At 34.1% G+C, this 23,103-nt stretch overlaps 1 protein-coding gene across 1 annotated transcript in view; it reads left to right on the plus strand.

The window, feature by feature from the left end:
• The window catches only part of LOC143181878 (uncharacterized), a 107,512-nt gene extending 84,999 nt beyond the window's left edge, over positions 1–22,513 (plus strand). The window contains exons 5-27 of the mRNA XM_076382538.1: positions 3,717–3,779; positions 7,174–7,413; positions 8,348–8,509; positions 9,062–9,188; positions 9,555–9,704; positions 9,782–9,958; positions 10,230–10,394; positions 11,838–12,184; positions 13,009–13,258; positions 13,966–14,159; positions 14,893–15,099; positions 15,187–15,292; positions 15,947–16,491; positions 16,752–16,950; positions 17,114–17,313; positions 17,435–17,534; positions 17,817–18,002; positions 18,486–18,778; positions 19,150–19,237; positions 19,317–19,487; positions 19,710–19,895; positions 20,498–20,790; positions 21,678–22,513. Coding sequence (XP_076238653.1) covers positions 3,717–3,779; positions 7,174–7,413; positions 8,348–8,509; positions 9,062–9,188; positions 9,555–9,704; positions 9,782–9,958; positions 10,230–10,394; positions 11,838–12,184; positions 13,009–13,258; positions 13,966–14,159; positions 14,893–15,099; positions 15,187–15,292; positions 15,947–16,491; positions 16,752–16,950; positions 17,114–17,313; positions 17,435–17,534; positions 17,817–18,002; positions 18,486–18,778; positions 19,150–19,237; positions 19,317–19,487; positions 19,710–19,895; positions 20,498–20,790; positions 21,678–22,160 — 4,932 coding nt within the window. The 3' untranslated portion in view covers positions 22,161–22,513. The remainder of the gene's footprint in view (positions 1–3,716; positions 3,780–7,173; positions 7,414–8,347; positions 8,510–9,061; positions 9,189–9,554; positions 9,705–9,781; positions 9,959–10,229; positions 10,395–11,837; positions 12,185–13,008; positions 13,259–13,965; positions 14,160–14,892; positions 15,100–15,186; positions 15,293–15,946; positions 16,492–16,751; positions 16,951–17,113; positions 17,314–17,434; positions 17,535–17,816; positions 18,003–18,485; positions 18,779–19,149; positions 19,238–19,316; positions 19,488–19,709; positions 19,896–20,497; positions 20,791–21,677) is intronic.
• The last annotated feature ends 590 nt before the right edge of the window (positions 22,514–23,103 follow it).

Raw genomic sequence — 23,103 nt, forward strand, 5'->3', positions numbered from 1 at the left:
CATTTAGTAGCATTTTTCGGTATCATTAATGGTTTTAACAGTTAATAGTACTCACGTGCATGGATTAAAATAGTCATAACGTAACAAAAATAGCCTGTAGTACGACATTGTGTTGTATTCGATAATTTGGAATTTGGATACTCCAAGATACGTTGTTTCTTTCGCAAGGCATGCACGTTGTTACACAATTGTCTGAGGACAGGGGAAAATTGCTGTTACTTCGTTGAGAAATTGCCTTTTGCGAATAAACCACGTGGGCTTAAACATAACCATTCCGGGGGACAAAGGCTGAAGATAGGTCGAAGGAAATAGTTTGGACACACGAAAGAAAACAGTGTGTTCTGGGCAGTAGTAGCTTCGGGACGTGATGAGAATACAAGAGAATGTACGCTATAGGGATTCTCGTGAAATTTCTTTGCACACTTCAGTGGAAAAGTGTTGAGTTTTCGAAGAGTTTGAATTAGAACGTGGAATCTTTTGTTAAAGTTGGTAACTCTATAATGTGACAGTAATGAAAGGATATCTAACAATTTGAGGATCTTAAATATCATGAAATACATAGAACATTATTTTAAATAATTGATCTTATTTTGGTCGAGATGTGAACTATAGATATGCTTTTGTAATAAATATCTAGTTTATAAATATTTTGCTGATACTAGACGTAAGTGAAGTATAAGCAGTAATATATTAATATAATTGGAATAATGCAATAGCTATCTCAAGTAGTGCACATCTTTCAGAGGGTTTAAGTTGTACTTAAATTGTAAGCACATACGATATCTATTTTTAGTAGTTTTTTATTAAGGTCTTCTACTACCTTATACGTTTTAAAAACCACTTTAAAACATTTTCTATTTATTTTTCTCCACATTATTCCAAAATTATATATGAAACTCAATCGGACTCGATTTATTACCTAAATCAAATAAGGTGCGCAATGCAAAGAAATTCCGAAGTCTTTTTATCAATTGTGAATACTCCAAAAGAAACACGTGACCTAATTTAATGCATCTAAATTAAATTGTCAAATATGTGACCTAATTTAAATTATCTTTCGTCTATCATGATAAAATTCTTTCATTTATCTAGAAATATACTTATTGCCAATTTATAAAGATATTATTACATTCTTATTATGTTGCTATCAAGAAACCCTTAAGGAAAGTAAAACCAAAAAGTCTTTGTTTGTAGGTAAAAATTGTTTCCCTGAGTGACAAGAATTTTAACATTAGTAATTAACTTCTAAATTCATATGTTCTTATTTCTGTAAAGACGGTTGTACACTCGGACAACCCCAAATATTTATCATTCGACAAATATCTATAAATGTAAGTAAATGGACCATTGCAAATATTCGATATTTACCAAACTATTTCTTGCTCATTATTAATAAAAAAATAATACATATGTTAAGTACGGGTACGCAATTGTCATTTGACAAATCATTTGATAAATACTTTGCAGAATCATTTATACATCGTATATATACAGAATCCATCAATAAAAATTACTATCTTGAATATTTTCAAATCTTTTGTCCCTGAATATCTTCTAATTGTTTAAATGACTCTGTTCACAGAAATGTTATGATCGCATGATGGCTCATTTGGTACCGAACAAAGAATACTCTACATAGATAGTAATTTTTATTAATCCGCCATTCTTATTCGATATTCACATCACGTAAAATTATTTTTGAACTAGAGCCACAGGAGGTGTGCCTCCCTCAGAGTAGCTACTAGTAGAGTGCTAGATTGAAAGTTAACTATTTCAATAACTATAATTTAGCAGCATACATATTCTAATGCTTTTTCAAAATCTATTACTAGAGATTTTTATTATATTTAGAATTATAAATAAGTTCCATTAACGAATAGCCCTGTTCCATTTTAAAAAATTATCTACCTATACCTATTAATTTGAAATACATAGTAAGAATAATATTTCGGCTAAACAGAGTTAATAGACTTCATCGTTATATTAGTCCTTAGTCGTTAAACATTTTTGACAACTATTTGTTTTATAAACATTTTTAGCATTTTTCCTCAGCTATTTCATATGACGATTCGATTAAGCCAAAACTCTTTCAAATTTTGTATGCATAGTAATCGAAGTATGCCCATCCTATCCACGCAATCAAATTTTTGTCATTTCCATTAAAAGAGCAGTATAGAGTGTTGCCTTCTCCCACTTCTCAATAACCTAGTTTATAATAAATTGATACTGAAACGATTTTATACTTACCTATCGAAATAACACTATTCCAAATTTTAATTTAAGAAAGTGTTAAATTCAAGATCTAAAAATTGGAAAGTGTGGTTCCTTTTTATCTCATTCTAGTATTTTCGTGATTGTGTAATCATTGAACTTTTCACCAACCAACATTGGTGCATATGAAATATCGTTTCTTAAAAGCTTAAGTTACGTTGATTAATACCATACACTAAATTTTGTTTACTCGTTAATTTTTACAAATCACATTAGCAATGAAAGAATTGTGCTGATGTAGATTTATACGTGTTGAATATTAACAAAATTTATGATATAAGGTCATTAAGTTCTTATTATTTGACACAATGACAATAACATGACTTGAAAAATGTTTGGGTTTGAAAAAAAATGCCGCAAAAATTCCTGAAGCTATAAATTTAGCATTATTAGAAGTTTATGCCATTGCTTTATATAATTTAAGATCATTTGCATTCAGGTCAGAATTGGGGGAGGGGGGAGGCTATAGCCCCAAGTCTCACTCTTTAAGGGGCCTTACTTTTTCATATACTAAATTAAACCTCTGCAAATATTTAAGAAAAATATTATTTTCGGTTTATTAATATTTTTCATCAAAAGTCACATTCAGGTCGAAACATTGCTTACAAAATTCAGTTTATCCTTTATAAAATGCTTTCAAAAAGTAGGAAATATTTTAATATACTATTAAAGACACAACCGAAAACAAGATTGAAAATTGTCATCAACAATGTTTTTTCTAAGAGACATTATTAATATAAGTACATTAAATGGTAAAAAAGACCGCATTTCAGATGATAGCAAAGTACTCTAATATACACAGAATATACTTTATCACTTGATAGAAATAGAAAAGTAAGTAATGGAAACAGATCAATAGGTTTTAAATAAATCAAGCGATATTCTTTTATTCGTTGCGCCTATGGACTATCATCTTTTTAAACATTTAAAGAATCTTTTGATCTTTTAATAACCACCCATATTGTATCAAAGGTAAGGAGCTATAAGACAACGTTCATTGATTCTCTGAATTCTGATAGTATTTTTATACACTTGGAATACTAGAATTAACTAGACCCCTTAGGAAGAGTACACGAAACCACGCAAAACTAACTCGAATTAAATATAGTATAACGTTTCAAAGAAATAACACGTACGTATTCGAAATTCTTTTTAAGAACACGACACTTCATATGCGCCAACCTAATACACATATTTAAAAATAGTTCCTATATAATGACATTAAACAGAATTACAGCCCCCATTTTAGGTAGACATTCTGACTATTTTCTAATCGCTGTACGTATGCAACGCTTGCAAAGACCCTGCGGTTGAAGCTCGTTGCCAACGAGAATCTGAAACTTCGAAACGACCTCTCTAGAATGCGTTACACCTGAAATTAATTTTCCCACTCTCTCCGTGAGGATTCAACCCGTTTCGCACTAAATCAGAAACTTTGTTCCCAGGGCTACCCAGGACCAGTCGGAATCACCGGCGAGATGGGCTATCCAGGCGAGACAGGGGACATAGTGAGTACACAATCGCAACTTATTCGCATCGGTATCTCGCTTCGGGTACCGTAACGGGCGATCGAGCCTACACGAGGGTTCGTGAACCTTTTACGAGAGTTTAGGTCGTGCCACTCGTTCGCGAAGGCGCAGCAAAGGAGACGAGAGAAACGAGAGAGGAGCGAGCGAGCGATAAAGGGAGTCGGTGTTCGCTCTTTTGAACGTGTCTCGTTCCTTTTTGCAAAACGCCACCTGCTCGCATGAAATATCGTCCGCCACGCAAAGTGTTCCTCGGCAATATTTAACCGTTACGAGAAACCGGAAAGGAGATGAACAGGAAGCTGGAAAGAATTTAAAAGAACTCTCTGGGTCGAGATATCGCGCGATAAGCCGCCTCTGTTGCTGGGAATCCTCTTACCAGGCTCCTCTGTAAAAATTGCCACGGAACGATCGTGTAACCGCCATTGTCCCGGTCCCCAGCTTCGTCGGGACGATAAAAATCCGCTTCGAATATATCTGAATAGTCTGTAAAATAGGCTCAAAATGTGATCAAGTTGCGCAGATGGTTGTCGATTTCTGAGAACTTGTTCATCTTTCATATCCCAAGCAGTTTCAACTTTTACTGATGTTGATGGCGGTTAGTTTATTTTGCAATTTCAGTTTGAAAGTTAGTTTCATAATAAATGTATCACCTCTTTCTTCAAGATATTAAAACTATTTTTAAACATAAATATTGTCAAAATAAAATATAAATAAATAAATATAATACAATATAATAAAATATAAATGACTTTATATTCTATAAACAATAAGTTTATGCAAATTCGTGACTTCGTAAACTAAACAGAACTGAAGGAGAGAAGTTTATGTCAGGATTTAATTTATTTATTTAATGTTATAACGTGTATTATACTTTAGATATTTGAGATATTTTTGTATATTATGTGCATTAAGTATTTCTTAATTTATTCAAATTTCCTGCATAAACATCCGCAGACTAATAATAATAACAATAATGTGTAGGTATCTGAAGTAGATAACCCACTTTCAGAGGCACATTTTTCACCTTATGAATAAGAAAATGTTATATACTGTGTGAACAAAAACGTGAGATATTTTTCCAAAATGGATTTTCGAGTACTGAAAAGTATTTCCATACATAAAATAATGTTTTTGAAGTAATACTTTTTATCCAAACATAATAACTGAAACAAAATAAATAAATGAAACGAAGTAAAAACCTTCAATTAAACTAAAAAATAAAGTTTTAATGAATTTGTATTTTTATAAAATTTGTGTTAGATATTTTACAGGCTATAAAACATCGTATAACTAAAAAACCAAGCATAACTCGTGTATGTAATATATTACACATTATACGTATAGATATATAAATATTACTTTATTGTTCATCTTGAAAGAATATTTTACATTTTAATTACTACGCTACTAAAATTAACCCATTAATGTGAGTGACTCTTATACGTGACTAATATTCAAAATCTCCATATGTACATGTGTGCTATGTTATATTATATATTGACTCGCAAGAAAGATAACAAAATATATCTAAAAATCTAGAAATGGATCTACATTGACTGATATCTTCTTTTTATTCTTCTCAACAATAAAAAAGCATAGAAGTACTAAAACGACAGAAGTCGTAGAAATACAAGTTGCTGTCAAACGTCTATTTCAATTCGTAATTAATTTTCTACCTAAAATCTTTGAATCCTGAGTCACAAAATTAACAACTGTTAAACTCAGTGTTACATTATGAAAGAGCAAGTATGCTTGCCAAATTCTGAAATATTAAATCTCAAACAAAAATGCATACTGAAAATTCATTAAAAAACGTAATCCACGTGTCTGTTCGAAAAAAAGTTGTAAATGAACTTGTGAACATCACAGAAAGTAAACCGGATGAGAGCTGGTCAGAGGATTACAGACAAAGGCAGAGGCGCCACATGATGAGAGGCGACACGAAACGAATCAACTTCTAAAATTTGAAACCTTGCACTTCTCCAACAGATATCCTATGACGCCACTGCTAATGATAACAGAAGCTGTCGTTTTCTTTTAAGCAGAAGAATTTTTTCGCAAGCATAAATGAGTAATATAATCAATGAATATAAATTAACCCCTTAACAGTTTGATGAAATTGCAAATTTTGTAAAAGAAAATATGTGTTTTATTCTTTAAAATATTTATATATATCTCTACAACAAATGTAAAAAACATGTTTTATTTTTTGTTTTATTTGTATCGACGTTTTGTTTTGTTCGAGTCTCACATGGGATAAACACATCAGTCTAACTGCTATTTGAATATTTTAATTCGCACACAAACGTTTTGTACTAAATTAAATAATACAATTTAATATGATCAAATTTTTTATTGTTGAATCATTTTTAAAGTATACCCTTTTTGTACTATTACGTGTACAAGTAAAATGACACATATATTCAAATACAAAAGATGAAAAATCTAGAAATAATTATTTTCTTACAATTTTCATGAGACACTTTCAAGTTAATTAGAACGTCTAAATTGTTCGTTTAAAAATTTTGTTTCCTCACTATCAACGTCAGTAAATCTATAAAAAAGATTAATAAATCATAAAAAACTAAAAAACAAAACTTCTAATCTTGTTTGAAAACACAGACATTTAAACAGTGCCTATTTAAACTGTAAATATTCAACACCTAATTCAAATTGCCGAGGAACACTATTGAAATCCATTTTATAAACTCACCTTTTTAAATGCATACTGTTCCATAAACTGTTTCATAAATTTTCGGATGGAACAGTAAAAAGAATTAATATTAACCAAAGGATAAAATCGATGTATAAATTTTGAGTCAGCAATACCTATGCTTCAATTTCGAAATAATCAGCGTTTTCAACCTTAAAATATTTGTCTTTAACAGATATTACGTATATATTATTAAAAATGTTGCTACTTTGTTAGCGTTAGATATATATTGATAATTTTTTTAGTTGCAACTTGTGATTATGATAATTTAATCTTTAATATATTATGCAGAGGGTCGCACAGCAACTCAAATACAAAAATTATCAGATTTTCAAGTCAACAAATTTTTAAATATTTAACATACAGATCTTCAATTTCTCAAATTTTAAATCTTTAAATATTCGAATCTTTCAAATTCCTAAATCCTCAAATGTTCAAATTGTTCAAAAATTCAAAAATGTTCAAATATTTAAAATAAAAAAACTGGATCAAATTAACAGAAGTATACAACAAATAATTGTTATGTAAAACAATTCAATATTTTACATACGAAGGACTGGGAATTCAAAACAAGCACAAACTTTCATAGGAATGAAAAAGGAAAACAGAAAAGTCATGGTATCTACCGTTCTCATTTAAATAAAGCAATCACCCTTTTAGGGGTATCCTGGTGCTCCTGGTTTGCCAGGTATGCAAGGTGAACCTGGTGAAACAGTTTACGGTGTAAAGGGAGCTCCAGGTGAACAAGGAGATAGGGGAGAACCAGGACCACCTAGCACACGTTTCTTCAAGAAGAAGCCACAATCCACGCCAATAAAAGGAGTTAGAGGACCCAAGGGAATGCGTGGAAATTGGGGAGACCGCGGACGGAAAGGTGAACTCGGCGCTAAAGGTCCTCAAGTGAGTAATAGAACTTACTTTTTTTAAATATTTCAGTTGTTTTATTTTCCTTTTTAATGAGCAAAATTGTAAAGCTATTTAAAAGTACAGTGCACATCTACACTTCAGCAGAAGTTTTTATCAAATTTTAACTTGTATAAGTACAATGTTTCCTCGACATAGGCTCACTGTACACTGGCGAACTTATAGCGTGGATAACGTTTTTGAAGACAACATAAGTCCATAATGTCACATTTTGATTTTCTCAAGAACTATAAGTGACAGTACACGCTTTTAAAACTCTTGTACTCTAAATAATTTTAAACTATAACCAGTAAAAGGAGGCTATAACGACGAAATACTGTAACTACCATAATGTGTTTTAATAAACATTTTTAAAATAATAATTAAGTCCAAGATTTATCATTAAGGATATGTAAATTAAATTGTTAGTAATAAATATCCTGTTGTATTTTTGAGACTGAAGAGAAATGTATATCTAAGAAAAAGGCTGAGTTATCACTAATAAAATATGAGTGATATAATTGGTATAATGTTCCATTATACCAATGTTCAAAATTTAGATATACTCCGTTTAATATTTATGTTTTAAATACATTTTCCTAAATACATATTTTCATTTGACGTTCCAATATTAACTTACTAAATACTCTTTTATACATCTTTTGTAGTAACTTACACAACTTTTCCAACTGTACACTTTCAAAGTATACCACGATAGCTGTCCACATTGATTCTAATGAAGTAACAAATACGATTGAACATCGCATTTAGAATTTACATTGAATTTACATTGAATTGCAACATTAAAAGGTGTTCTCTCGCTATATTCTGCAAAGCTTAAGATGCAACCACAAAGTCTAAAGAGGCTAAAAGTAAAAACATAATCACCACAAATAACGGCACTTGTAGTGTATGTGTAATTTGCACGCAGGGACGACCAGGCTTTACGGGCATCAAAGGTGTGAAAGGAGAGCAAGGTAACGACGGTCCTAGAGGTAAACAGGGAATAGAAGGACCTCCAGGACCTGCTGGAGAAAAGGGAGAGAAAGGTGCACCAGGATATACTGGAAACTCTGGACTAGATGGATCTGATGTAAGTACATAGCATGTTTTTGTCATGAAAAAATTAATTCAAATTTCTGTGAAGTTATTCAGTTGCAATGACCAATAAAAAAAGTTAACTTTCTGATACGTGAGCTATTAAAGGCGACTTTTCTACTAACTTCTATGTAGAATTGTAATTTTTCTAGCTTCTTTATACAAGTTATAATCTTTTTTTTTATAAAATTTATTATAAAAAAACAACAATACAAATCGCAAGTTTTACATATGTACTATCTTTCAGAAATATTTTTGTAACCTATATTTAAATAAACAAAGCATCAAACGACGTATCGTTTTGTTGTGTGAAAACTTTTTTACCCTTATTTTGTCTTATTAATTCGAACACGAGGTTCTACTATATTTTTAATTTCATGTTATATAAAAGTCCCTCATCGGTTCAAAATCTGTTGTAATTTGTTAATTAAACTTATTTATTACTTATTATTTTTCTTGTACATTCCTTTATTTTTAGACAGGATTGTTAAGTACAAATTCATTTAACAAGTTTTCTTAAGTAATGTAACATGTATTTTCAATTTAGGGAGAATCAGGGGAACCAGGGAACCAGGGAGCGCCTGGTAAACAAGGTGCTGCTGGAGAACCCGGGAAATATATACCAGAACTGGATGAGATCATCGAAGGAAATATTGGAATTCAAGGCGACATAGGTTTGTTCCCATTTCTATTAATATTTAGCTTACAAGGAGAAGCTAGGGACTTCGAGTATTCGATTTCAGGTAGTAATAAATTAGTTGTTAAATACACATGAACATTTATATATTAATAATAATTTAAATAAGCAGGAAAAAATTTCACTTCTGATATAATATTTAGGAAAATACGATTAGGAAAAACAAGATTTCTGTAAGTGATCCTAATTCGATAACCAGGAGTTGTACAAGCTAACTTTTACATTTATAAGTCTTTTAAACCTATATTAAGTATTTGACTACGGAGTATATGATACAGAACACAATTAATTAAGCATAAGAAAAAAAATAACGAGGAATTTAAGAATCATATGCTTCATCTAGGTCCACCTGGTAGACCTGGCGAACCAGGAACGCCTGGGTTACCCGGCACAGTAGGTTACATAGGTCCACCTGGCCCACCAGGTCCTCCCGGTTCTCCTGGATTACCAGGAGCAAAAGGATCTTCCGTCAAAGGAGAACCAGGATCTGATGGTATGTATTTAATTTCGTACACAAATCATTAGCAAAGCATCGAACTGATTTAAACATGTTTCATTAAACGTCTCTAGGTCTTCCTGGGCAGATGGGTTCACCGGGTATGTCAGGTTTACCTGGCTTGTCTGGACTCACTGGACCAAAAGGATTCCCTGGTGTTACGATCATTGGACCACCAGGCTTGGACGGAAAACCTGGAATACCTGGACTCTTAGGACCACCCGGAGATCGTGGTGATCACGGTCCACCTGGTAACGATCTTGATAAATTAATACATTTTGAAATTTTGAGAAAGTAGTACAATTTTGTTTAAGTAAGACTCATCTGTTATTATTAAGTAATATGTTTCTTTCTATTTATTATCAGTTTACCGCTGAATTTTAAATATTAATTTGGACGATTACCTCTACCTTTGGAATCATACTTAATAGTTACTAATCTACTAAATTTGTTGTTAAATCTTTATTATAATTAATGACAGGAATAATTCGAATAATTCGACGTTGAAATTGTTTTACACAGGTCCAAAAGGTTTTCCTGGTAAGGGTATCAGGATTCGTGGTCCTCCTGGTGAGCGTGGATTACCAGGATTACCGGGACTTCCTGGAACCGACGGATGGCCTGGTACACCAGGTATCAAAGGTTTCAAAGGCTTAAAGGGTGACGATTGCGGCGTGTGTGCACCAGGTATGTTAAATTCTCGAAATATTTTTCCGTGGCAAAAGTCAAGCAATGCTGATACAAAGTACAAAACATGGAAATATAAACAAATTTGTACACTTTAATCTCATATTAAATTAATGCCTAGTGAATCATATACGTACATTAAATTAGAAATGTTGTTGATAGGATTGCTTAATTCTATTAATATGTTTCTTGCGTTTTACACCTCGTCCTGCCTACTGTCTCATGATACAATAGCGACTGAAATTACGCTATACTAATTTTCGGTGACTTTATTAGTTAAAAACTTAAAACGCATAATAATAAATTATCTATTTTGACGAAATCTTTATAGTATTTTAAACGTAATTATGTGATCTTTATTAGATATACATACATGTACAGGTTATTATTTTCATACGCTAAAAAATTTCTTCACCCGGTCCTTTCGCAATTGTTTTTACACGTGCGGAATTCCGGATTGAAGTTTTCGTCGCTTGAGTTTTTGACATAGATTATTATAAATTCCATTAGCTATCTCCAGTGGGTCGTAGGTAACAGTTTTGTCGATTTTTTTAATTAGATTGATACTCGAAGATCTTTTTTTACCATTTACTGCATTAATTTTCGTCCAGTTTCCTTCGTTAGATACATGATTTTGGAGAGAAGAAATATACTCTAACCTACTTTCCCTTTTCGCTATCTTAAGTATTTTCCTTGCTAATGCTCTTATTCTTTGGAAAATGCATTTGCTCTCAAAAGTCTTATGTTTCTTATAGGCATAAAAGGCGTGTTTTTTCTTTTTAACTGCCTCTTCGCACTTATCGTTCCACCAAGGTAGATTTTTTTTCAGTTGTTCCAGAAGTTTTAGGAATAGTTTCATTGGCTGTTTCTATCAATTGCTCTAAGCTTTGAAGATATTCGTCTATGTTCTGCGGTTTCATATTGTGTAGTTGAGCGAAGTGTGGAATTTTTGATTCAATAATAGACTTATATGCATCACAGTACATATGTGCATTAGATTACTTCAATCATTGTACTCAATAATTATCATACATCATAATTACAGTAGGTCTCTACTATTCGCTGTCACTGCTATTTCAAATGATAACACTGTGGAACATCAATATTAAAACTAGCAAATTCATTAATAATCCCTGAAAAATAAGAATATTAAACTGAATCTGTTGTTAAGACAGTTGATTGATCAAGATATAATAAAGTAGTAGTATGATATAATAAAGCAATTCTTTTTATTCTACCTTCCAACTAGAATTTTAGACAAAACACCTTATTGCTGATATATTATATTATTCTAATCGTTTAAAAAGCGTACACGTAACAAAATAAGTATTTTATCTAACTGACGAAAACAGAAAAATAAAAACTGTTTTGTTATAAGACAGAAACAGCTAGCAGTGAAATGATAGTTTCATAACTACAAAATACATCCTAATTTTATTGTAGGAGCACCTGGTGAAAAGGGCGAATTTGGTGACTCTGGACTAGATGGATACCCTGGACCCCCTGGATTCTCTGGTTTACCAGGACTCCGTGGACTAAAGGGTGCTCACGGTAAACCTGGGCTTCCTGGACCGAGAGGTTTACAAGGTGACAACGGAAGGCCAGGAATAGCTGGAGTTCAAGGGCCTAAAGGAGAAAAAGGCAGAGTATTACTACCGCGAGGAAAAATAATCGGAGAACGTGGTGATGTTGGTGAGAAAGGTTTCCCTGGCCCAGAAGGACCTAGAGGCCCAAAGGGAGAGTTTGGGCTTTCTGGAGACACTGGCCCGCCAGGGCCTAAAGGAGAAAAGGTAAATACGATTTGCTAAGCAACTACCTTCTCAATAAAATGATTGTTACCCTCTATCTTAAAATAACAAATCATGCTCATGTTGAAAATATTCAAACAAACACAACATTTTTTTCCATGTATCTGACATTTCTCATTATTTATTTTTTGTCATCTAATGCTGAAACACTTAACAAGATTAGCAATTTAAGTTGTTTTCGCATTTGTAGGTTTTTCACATTTTCCGAAAGTATTTAAAGATCAACAGAAGAAGAATTTAGTTTAATTCTATTCTGTGTAATGTGTAATATATTCGCTGATTTTTATTTTTATTTACTTAAAATTTGCAGTAAGATTGAAGCAATCGCAAGACTGAAGTGGAATAATTAATAACTGATAAAGATTAAATGCTTCAATGATAATTAATCATCAATTAATCACTAGTATATGTTTACGTATTTTGTAATAGCGCGTATTTTATCATTTTTCATTGCTCATTTCAACAAGAAAAGTAATGAAAATAAATAAATAGGTTTTGCTCGAGTTAAAGGATATTCGTAACAAACGTATGAAATTTATTCATTAAATAAAGTTATATGATGTAAATTTTACAATATTCCTCTATCCCTTGAGCCTACTGACTATCATCTTTTTGTAAAAATTCTGTAAAAGTAACATTTATAAATTCTGCGAATTCTGGAAGTTAGTATTTTTCTAAACCATTTATAACTTATTTTGATTGAATATAAGCTGTTTTAAAGAAATTACATGTATTCGAAGTTCTATTTAAAAATATGACATTTTATATACACTGACTTAAGAATTACTCAAATACTTTGCTTACAGGGTGACCATGGTCAACCAGGATTCCCTGGTCGCAATGGCTCCCCAGGTTTAGATGGCATACCCGGCGAGAAAGGTGACGATGCAACGATACCACTTGAACTTTTACGTGGAGAACCAGGATTTCCTGGTATGACAGGACCCAAAGGTGTAAAAGGTGATAAAGGAGAAAGAGGAGAGCGCGGCTCATCCCCGGAGAACACTGCGAAAATAAAAGGACAAAAGGGATTCAAAGGAGAAGTGGGTGATGCAGGTGAGAGGCATATCCAATAATCAATTGTTCGATCCATATAATTAAAATCGAAATCTGTCAAGTTTTTATTACATTTATTGAATACTTTAACATTCTTGAAGTTCATGTAATCTTGAAGGTTTATTATATTAATATTTCTGTATATCATTTGTTTCTAACAAGAAGCATTGGAAAACTCAATTTTCTAAATATTTTGTGTGCTCAGCTAACATCACCTTACCTAATGGGTTCACTCCTTCACGCCACTATTACAATAATGTAATGTATGTTAAGCTATGTCATTGTAATTCTGTTATTCTGAATTTTCGTCTTACTGTAATATCTACAATCCTCTCTTAAATCTCCCTCCATCTGTAGTCGAACACCCTGTGTTTTCCTGCCACCACAGATACTAGCTGAAATGATTTAAAAAAGCTTTTGGCAATACCCCAATTGTTAATCTGTTTGACCGTTTTGATCCCATACAGAAACATTCACTAGTTTTTTATTTATTTACTTCATTAAATTCTTAGGAAATAGCTAAAAATATACAACATATTATTTTTTAATGAAAAAAGAAATAATTGGTCTTGAATATATTTATACAAATTATATATGAAGTGCATATACGTTTGAAGAAATCTTCTGTTAACAAATGTGATCATTGCTTTAGCAATATTAACGTATTTTTTCGAACTATAGTATTTATCATACTGAAATTGTTGCAGGGGAGGACGGTGCAAAAGGTATTCAAGGACAAACAGGTGACGAAGGATGGCCTGGACTACCAGGAATTCCTGGATCCCCTGGCATATCACGTAAAGGCCCTATAGGATTGAAAGGCTACCCAGGAATGCCAGGAGATCAAGGTCCCCGTGGTACACCAGGTACTCCAGGAGCAGCAGGTCCAATAGGTTTTTCAGTAAGTCTAAAAAATATTATAAAACTTTCTCAAGGCAAATCTACGAAAGATGCCTTCGTAAGAATAATATTGAATGATGAAATAAAAGTACTATGCAAATTCGATTTATTATGATACGTGGTAAATACAGTTTATACTATATCTTGCTACATGTAGTATTTCTCTTATTTCATTATTTATTTAATTCACAAATTTATAAATGCAGCAAATACTAACCAGGTCAAGATTTACACAACAATCGTATCTTGCGACTAATGAAAGAAGTTTACAAATCAAATTTTCGCAATTATCTTTAAGCAAAACTAATTATATGACTCTTAGTATAACTCGAATTACCTCAGTTTCTGAATTTTTTACGGACAGTCGCGAGACCAATTACAAGAACAAAGGCTATTATAAGAAGGAGAAAAGACAACGAGAATACTTATTTTTGCTCTGAATTGTTTATCTGATTTCTTTTGTTCATAAGGAAAGAATTTATATTTTATATAAAGAATTCCATCTCAATCTCATTCAAGGAGTACAGAACATCAAACCACAATAATAACTTCAATTGTATTTACCTTTAGTCGATACTGTCAGAACAATAAAACGGAATAAACTCCTCATCTCAGTAATTTATGGTAATATGTATGTATAAATTAGAATATATAATTTATTTTTAAATGTAAATCTAAATCTTCATTTCAAAAATTCTCTAGATGTTCTAATCATCCTAATTTCTTTAATGCAGGGTCGTCTAGGTAACAAAGGTGACCGTGGCGAGCCTGGTACGAATTATACCTATGGTGATATCGGACTCGAGGGCCCATTGGGTGAAAAGGGTGACATTGGTGATGCTGGTCCAATGGGTTTGCACGGCAGGCCCGGTATTGACGGTACAAAAGGCATGAAAGGTTCGAAAGGAGCCCCCGGTTTAGAAGGTCTACCTGGACTTCAGGTAAAATTGCACAATCAGTAGCACAAGAAAATTTAAGGTGTGTGAAATGTTTCATTCAGAAATTTATCAAATGAAATGAACCTGTAGGGAGCTAAAGGTCAACGAGGTGACAGTATCCAAGGACCTAGAGGTTTCCCCGGTCTACCTGGACAACCTGGAATGCCTGGAAGGATGGGAGAAGCTGGTACTCAAGGTATTGTACAGGCCGTTTTATAATACGTGGAAAGTGTTGCAGAGATGAATAAAATTCAAGACACAAAACTAACAGCAGTTTTTGTTTTGTCACAATTCTTTAATACTTGGAATATAAAGTATGGAAACTGGCGACCGAGTCACTTTAGATTCAATACTCTAAACTTGATCCTGGAATAATATACGTACGAACACTATAGACAAAATACGTTTCCAGACATAAATCTATCAACAATTGCCAGTTTTTCTTTAAAAAGTGACGCTTATAAATTAATTCTTCACAATTCTTTCTTTTATCTTTGTAGTAGTTATCCTTGGGAAATACAAGTCTTCATCTAAAAACTAATTTTAACCCTTGATGTCACCTTCCGCGTGATATTATACAACTTAGTTCTAAGAATCTGACGTCTGATACGGATAAAAATATCACCAATTCACCTAATTGCAAATATATTACAAAATATTAAAGGAACATCAAAAATATTGTACACATCTAAACAGAAACTACCATGTGTTCCATACGAGAATTATTAAAAGATCTATGTATTAAAGGATCACAGTTTCTATCTCTTTTAATTACAATCTATCATATAAATTCAAACAATATCGAAGTATTAAGAGCTGCTTCTTAGATGCGTGAAATACACTTTTTCAGGGCCCGACGGACCACCTGGTTTCGACGGAATGAAGGGTCTGAAAGGAGAAATAGGATTTATAGGACGTCGAGGTGAAGATGGTGACATTGGTCCAATGGGTTATTTAGGAAGAGACGGAATGCCAGGTTTACTAGGCGCACCAGGAGAAGATGGCGAAGTTGGTGAACTGGGTGAACCTGGTCCTCCGGGTTGGCCCGGACCTGACGGAATCCGAGGAATACTGGGTCCTAAAGGAGAATATGGAGATGCTGGACCACCTGGTATTCCAGGATTTAGGGGACTGCCTGGATTTAAGGGCATGCGTGGAGATTATGGTCTTCCAGGACTCGATGGACCTCCTGGTGAAAACGCATTCAGTGGGCCCCAAGGAGACATAGGTGAACCTGGATTTATGGGAGGAATTGGTGCTCCTGGATTTCCTGGAGTTGACGGTCGACCTGGTTTACCTGGTGAACCTGGTTTAGCTAGCGATGGATTCGATGGTTTGCAAGGAATGAAAGGTGAACCTGGATTCGATGGATACCATGGGACACCTGGACCAAAGGTATATATATTGAAATCCTAACGATAATACTTTGTCTGTGTGCGCGTGTCTGTGGCGTGTGCATGTACATGTTGGAAATAATTCGTATGAAAGTATGAAGAAAATAATCATACTTTTGTATGTAAGGTATACGTACATGTTTCAATTCTATTTAATTAATATTACAAAAATGGAACAGAAAATCAATTAAGATAAGATTAGAGAGACGAATTAGCGAGAGTTAAAACGAGTTTTTAAATTGATAATATTCATCTATACAGGGAGAATTTGGTGATATGGGACCCGATGGATTCAAGGGACCAAGAGGAGATTGGGGACCTAAGGGAAGAACAGGTGCTCCCGGTATTCATGGGAGATATGGACTGAAAGGTGAACGAGGTCCAATTGGACCTCCTGGTTTCGATGGCCTCAAAGGTAAAAGGGGACTAGACGGTGATCCTGGTCAAATGGGTCTGCCAGGTAAAGTTTTCAATCACATTTTAAAATCCCAATTTATATCATATAATAAAATAACACACTATTTCATAGTATAAATATTTATGAATATTGAAATTGATTTTGTAGAACTTATAAGATTCTAAACATTAGGTGGTTACGTAAATTTACTGAGACTTTTGTTTAGGAATGCCTGGAGATCCAGGTCCTCGAGGACTTCCTGGCATGATGGGAACTCCTGGGCCAAAAGGTCAAATCGGTGAACCTGGTTTACCATCGTACGACGTAGCAGATAAGGGTGATTTCGGAAATCCTGGTCTTGAAGGTTTACCAGGCGAAAAGGGACAGCAGGGTGAACAAGGTTTTGTAGGATTATCTGGTCGAAAGGTACAGAAACATTACTAAAATTTCTTCGAACTACTATTTCATGTAACCTTTATCTAAATGTTCATCCGATTAAACTAAATGTACCTGATGAGAGGAATTTAATTTGTGTTAATGATTTTAGGGTGAGAGAGGTGACATAGGATACCGTGGAGCCGATGGATTCCCAGGTCTACCAGGACTTCCGGGACTTCCTGGAGATGAAGGACCTCGTGGTTACCCAGGTACAAATAAATATTAAGTAATAGTTTAATATAGACCTAGGCAACTGGACTTCCAGAAGCAAAAGCGCTCTTAGCTCAAGACGTAATTGCCTATGAGTACAACTAAAGATGCTAAGAACGCATAATCCTAAGACTATATTATCAAATTATACTTGGCAGGGAACTGTTTGTTGATAGGTTTGTCAAAAATGTTCCATGGAACGAATTGCACATAGCTTAATACATACCTTACTGTAGTTGTAATGTGTACAGCCATTGTAAAACAACGACACGATATTCCAGGATTTACTAGTGAATTCGCTGAGCGAGGTGAGGATGGACTACCTGGATTGGATGGCGCACCAGGCATACCAGGAATTCCAGGACAGAAAGGTGCTCCTGGAGAATATGGATACAACGGTCCCAAAGGAATTCATGGAGACGTTGGTCTAACCATTCGTGGACCAAAAGGACCTTTAGGAGATCAAGGTTACTAGTATTTTAATGAATTTTACATGTATTAGAAACAGTAATAATTTATATTATCATAAAAAAAAGAACAAAATTTAAATCTTTTAACTTATTTTAGATTTACTGATAGTGAAATATTTGCCAGTTTGGAAATACTAATGATGTAACTTAGTTCATTACAAAAGAATTCTAATAATACTAAAGAATAGTATTCTTTGGATAGTTATTATGAAAAATTCAAAATAATATGAAAGTTATACACTACAATTAACTGAAATTTACAGAATGGTAACTCACACCGCTATCATTCTCGGCGTCTTATTTGTGAATTCAAAGGAAGCAATACCTAAATATTAAAACGATTAAGTAATGCATTAAATATTTAATAGACAAAACTGTCACGTGTACATTATATACTACTAATAAGTGATCAATTGTCTTCCACCGGAAAGTAAAATTTGATATATTTTCTAATCAGAGTCTTAATATTTTATCGCTCAGGTCCGAAAGGTTTCGCTGGCTTCCCGGGTGCCCCAGGATTACAGGGACTGCCAAGTCTTCCGGGACCTAAGGGACCAAAGGGTTATCGAGGATCATCAGGAATTCCAGGAATCACTATAAAAGGACAGCCTGGGGATCGTGGACTTCCTGGACTTAATGGTAGACCAGGACGAAAAGGTGAAATAGGCGATGAAGGTCATCCTGGATTTAGAGGTCTGGCCGGACAGAAGGGAGAACGTGGTGATGAAGGAGAACCTGGTGTACTTGGACTACCAGGACCTCCAGGTCCAAAAGTTAGTCAACTTAACCATTTTTGTATGATTCACTATGAATATAAACTAATAAACTTGAATAATAGAGGTCAAACATAGCTCTATACATGCGCAAAATTTTCGTCTTTTGTAGATTTATTAGAAAATTTTATGTAAATTAAGTTTCATAATGTTCAGTCTACTACAATATTCTTCACACAAAGTATATTTAAAGGAATTATAACAATTTGAATATTTTCACACTTTTAATAGTAAACATTAGAATGTAGAATATATTTGTAAATTTTATCATACAATTATTTAATCGCATTGATAAATATAATGCAATTTATAGGAGTTGTATGTTGCATATTTTTAATCACACTGTACATAGCATATTATTTGTTAAATAGGGACCGAAAGGAGATCGCGGTATAAATCCATTCCCACCTTTTCCAAGAAAAGGACCACCAGGAGAAATAGGAGAAGTAGGATTACCAGGTATTATAACAAATACAACTGATTCTGAATGAGAAGCAAAAAGTACTACATATAAAAAACAATGACATCGTTGATGCAGGTTTCCCTGGCTTACAAGGAATGATGGGTGAACCAGGCGAAGACGGAATACCTGGAAGACAAGGTGAACGAGGAATGGTTGGTATAATAGGACCTCAAGGACCAGATGGTGAAGAAGGTCTTCCTGGTCACAGTGGTGCACCTGGTGCTGTTGGGCGACAAGGAGCTCCAGGTAAAAAACTACTTGCGAATTAATAATCCCTGCTTAATTCTATTTACAATTTGAAAATTGACCTCATTGGTCTCTTAAGAATTTTTATTGAGTATTTCCTCGAGTATGAATTTCTCTTGTATTAAGAAAATTCATTATCAATTATTCTTATATTTTGTTCGATTAACCCCAATATTGATGCATTACATTATAAATATAAACTCGAGAATTATGAATTTCCAGGATTCCCAGGTCTACCAGGTGCTCCAGCACCACCAGCTCCAGGCCCACGAAACAGAGGCTTCCACTTCGCACGGCATTCGCAGTCTGAAATGATACCGCTTTGTCCGAGAAATACAGTCAAACTCTGGGATGGTTTCTCTTTGTTGCATATAATGGGCAACGGAAATGCTTTCGCTCAAGATCTTGGTAAACAACATAACATTACGTTTATACACACGATAATTGAAGAAAAAATATTTGACCTCTACATTAGCATAACGCAAAACTTTTTTCATACTGTACAATTCATTCAACGTAACGTTACTAATGTTGAGTTTTAACTCAGCTATATTGAAGTAGAGTACAACAACCTAGAGTACAACCTAATCTCTGGTTGTATGAAATTCAAAATTAAATTTAACACTAGGTTTCTAGATTTACGCGTGAACGACAGTGCACATTTTCTTTAGAAAATAATTCATTTTATTTAAAAACAACAATTATACACTATTAGCTTATAAATGAAGCGATGTGATATTATATATTTATACTAAATTTATAATATTTAACATCATACAACATTACACGTATTTCGTGCAATTTGAAATTCGTCAAAATGACACGTCCTGTAAACATAGTGTTAAAAGCGTTATTTATGCACTATTTACATTACATAATAATGTGATCAACAAAGGGATCAAAAACTAAACAGCTTTAACACTAAATGTTAATCGATTTCAATTGATTCTAATTAAGAAAAATCGTATGGCAAGGAATTAGACACTATCTGAATCCATATTTCTCTTCAGGTGCCGCTGGTAGCTGCATCAGCAGATTCTCTACCATGCCTTTCATGTTCTGCAATATCAACAGCGTATGTGATTACGCAAATCGCAATGACTACAGCTACTGGCTGAGTACGACAGAACCTATGCCTATGTCAATGACGCCCATTCCGGCGCCGGAAGTTGGCAGATATATCTCTAGGTGTTCTGTCTGCGAAGCACCGACGAGAGCGATTGCCGTACACAGCCAATCCATGGCCATTCCAGAATGTCCAGGCGGTTGGGAGGAACTCTGGATCGGATACAGTTTCCTTATGGCAAGTATAATTCCTCTAATTCTTGACACGAATATGCTAAACTTGTTAAACAGATTTAAAATGTTTCGAGGTTTGAAGTATCATGTAGTTGTCACTGTTGAGAGTTTCGGCTATAAGTCGTATTCTTTCAGAAGAAATATCCCAAAAATTTCGCAAATTGTTCAACCGATCAATCAAAAACATTTTTAATATATTAAGAATGGACTAAAACATGAACAAATCTCAGGAGTTGGTATTCAGGAAGAATATAGGTTTGATTTGTTGTAGGATACTAAGCCAATCTACTTGAATAGTGTCATAAACATGCGTGACACGCATTTTCGTTATTAGCTAAGTTGGTAACATCTATTAATCGGTGCCTCTAGCATCATGTGACAGATATCGGTATCAATGTGTCATTTAATCTCCTGATAATGAAACCTGCAAAACGTTCAAATATAATAAAATATTGATTAATTGAGCTTCAATCTTTTGCAGTCCTCCTTATTCAGGGGTTCAACTATTCAGTATTATAACAATAAAAATATAGTAAAATATTTATTGAGTCTGGAACTATGATTAAATAATAGTCTACTGAAACTAATAAAATTATCCACTAAGACGGTTCCTCAGATTTAAGTCTCACGTTAAACTCATTAAGCAATGTCCTATTGTACTCCAAAGTTTCAAAGATGAGACTATACGTAGCCTATTTAAGTACAAATTAATCTAATTCAAAAAAATATACCAATTATATTGAAAAACAGAAGAAACAAAGGTCTCTCGAACTCTCGAAGTCGTCTCCATTGAGAAACAAACTCTGCTCATCATAAAACGACTGAACCTTTGACAAATGGTCTCCCAAAATGCATCTATAAAACTAACAATAAACTCAATTGGACTTCCAGCACAGAGACGCAGGCGCAGGTGGCGGCGGCCAGTCCCTAATCTCCCCCGGATCCTGTCTCGAAGAATTCCGCGCGAGACCGTTCATCGAGTGCCGAGGCCTGGGCACATGCAACTACTTCTCTACTGCCACGTCCTACTGGCTAGCCACCATCAAGGACTACGAGATGTTCCGCAAGCCACAGCAGCAGACTCTGAAGGCTGACCATACTTCGCGAGTCAGTCGTTGCGCGGTGTGCCTTCGTCGTCGTGTCACCGAGAATTATTACGGCAGATCGCTAAAGCCTTTCATAGCAAACGGCCAGAAAGAGACAGTTGGAAACATCCAGTATGCACCCCAACCCCGTTACCCTGAGCATCCATACCAAAGGCAACCGCCGCCAGGCAGGGGAAGGACCTCGAACAGACGGGTGCCACACCAGTTCCGAAGAAGGGGACGGCTACACAAATCGGAAAGAACGACGGAGACACCACAAGCGGGATAAAAGATCGACGTCAGAGCACGGTTGTTAGTGGTGTGCAGAGGAGCAGCGACTTTGTGTATATATATGTATAACGAGAGATATTCGAACCAGTCTTTTAGATAAGTTATCGTGTCCCTTCTTCGTGCCGTAGAGAATTGAAGATACCGACTACTCTTGCGGCTGGGCAGACATGACAAGCCTTCTTATGCCAAATATGCAATGCGAACGAATGCGTTCCAACCAAACTGCCAATTTACATTTGTCATACGATGCGACAAATCCCGCATAACGATTTAAATTAACTATATGTACGATATATTGCTATTGTAATTATCTATGTATTTGCATTAAATAAAGGTATTTTATAGAAGCTATCGAATGCCGTGGTATAGAGCCTAATTCTTTGGGAAAATGTGAGATCTCGCAAGATTGTGCCTTTAGATGAATTTTATGAAATGTTTCTAAATGAGTCTTGAGATTTACAGAAAGAAGAGACCATAATAGAGAATGTGGCAAACATTAGTAAATGTTGTATCGAAATATAGTGGATATATGATATATTCCAAATAAAGCATATGAATTTAAAGTAGTACTACTATAAACTAAAAATGAGTAGCGACGAAGAAATAGCAATAGTAGAGAGAAGTACAATCATTTAGATATTATCGTTAACATCACTGCCATTGGATTTCTCAGTCTACAGAAATCATTTGGAGAGCCAATTCTGACTAACTCTAATGATACATTAAACTTCTATATTAAATTCCCAATCACGACATAGTTAAATGTACACATATATACCACCAAGCGAAGACGTTAACGTCTAGACCTGGTTAATATTTTAAGAAAATTGTTACCAGAAATCAAATTACAAGGGTATTAATGTATATTTTTCAATAGTAGTTGATAACGATAACTTTAACTCCGTATCCTACAAATGTTTTTTAAACAGCATGGTCTAAAA

This window comes from Calliopsis andreniformis, chromosome 1, assembly GCF_051401765.1.
Source record: "Calliopsis andreniformis isolate RMS-2024a chromosome 1, iyCalAndr_principal, whole genome shotgun sequence".
In the NCBI taxonomy this organism is placed as follows: domain Eukaryota; kingdom Metazoa; phylum Arthropoda; class Insecta; order Hymenoptera; family Andrenidae; genus Calliopsis; species Calliopsis andreniformis.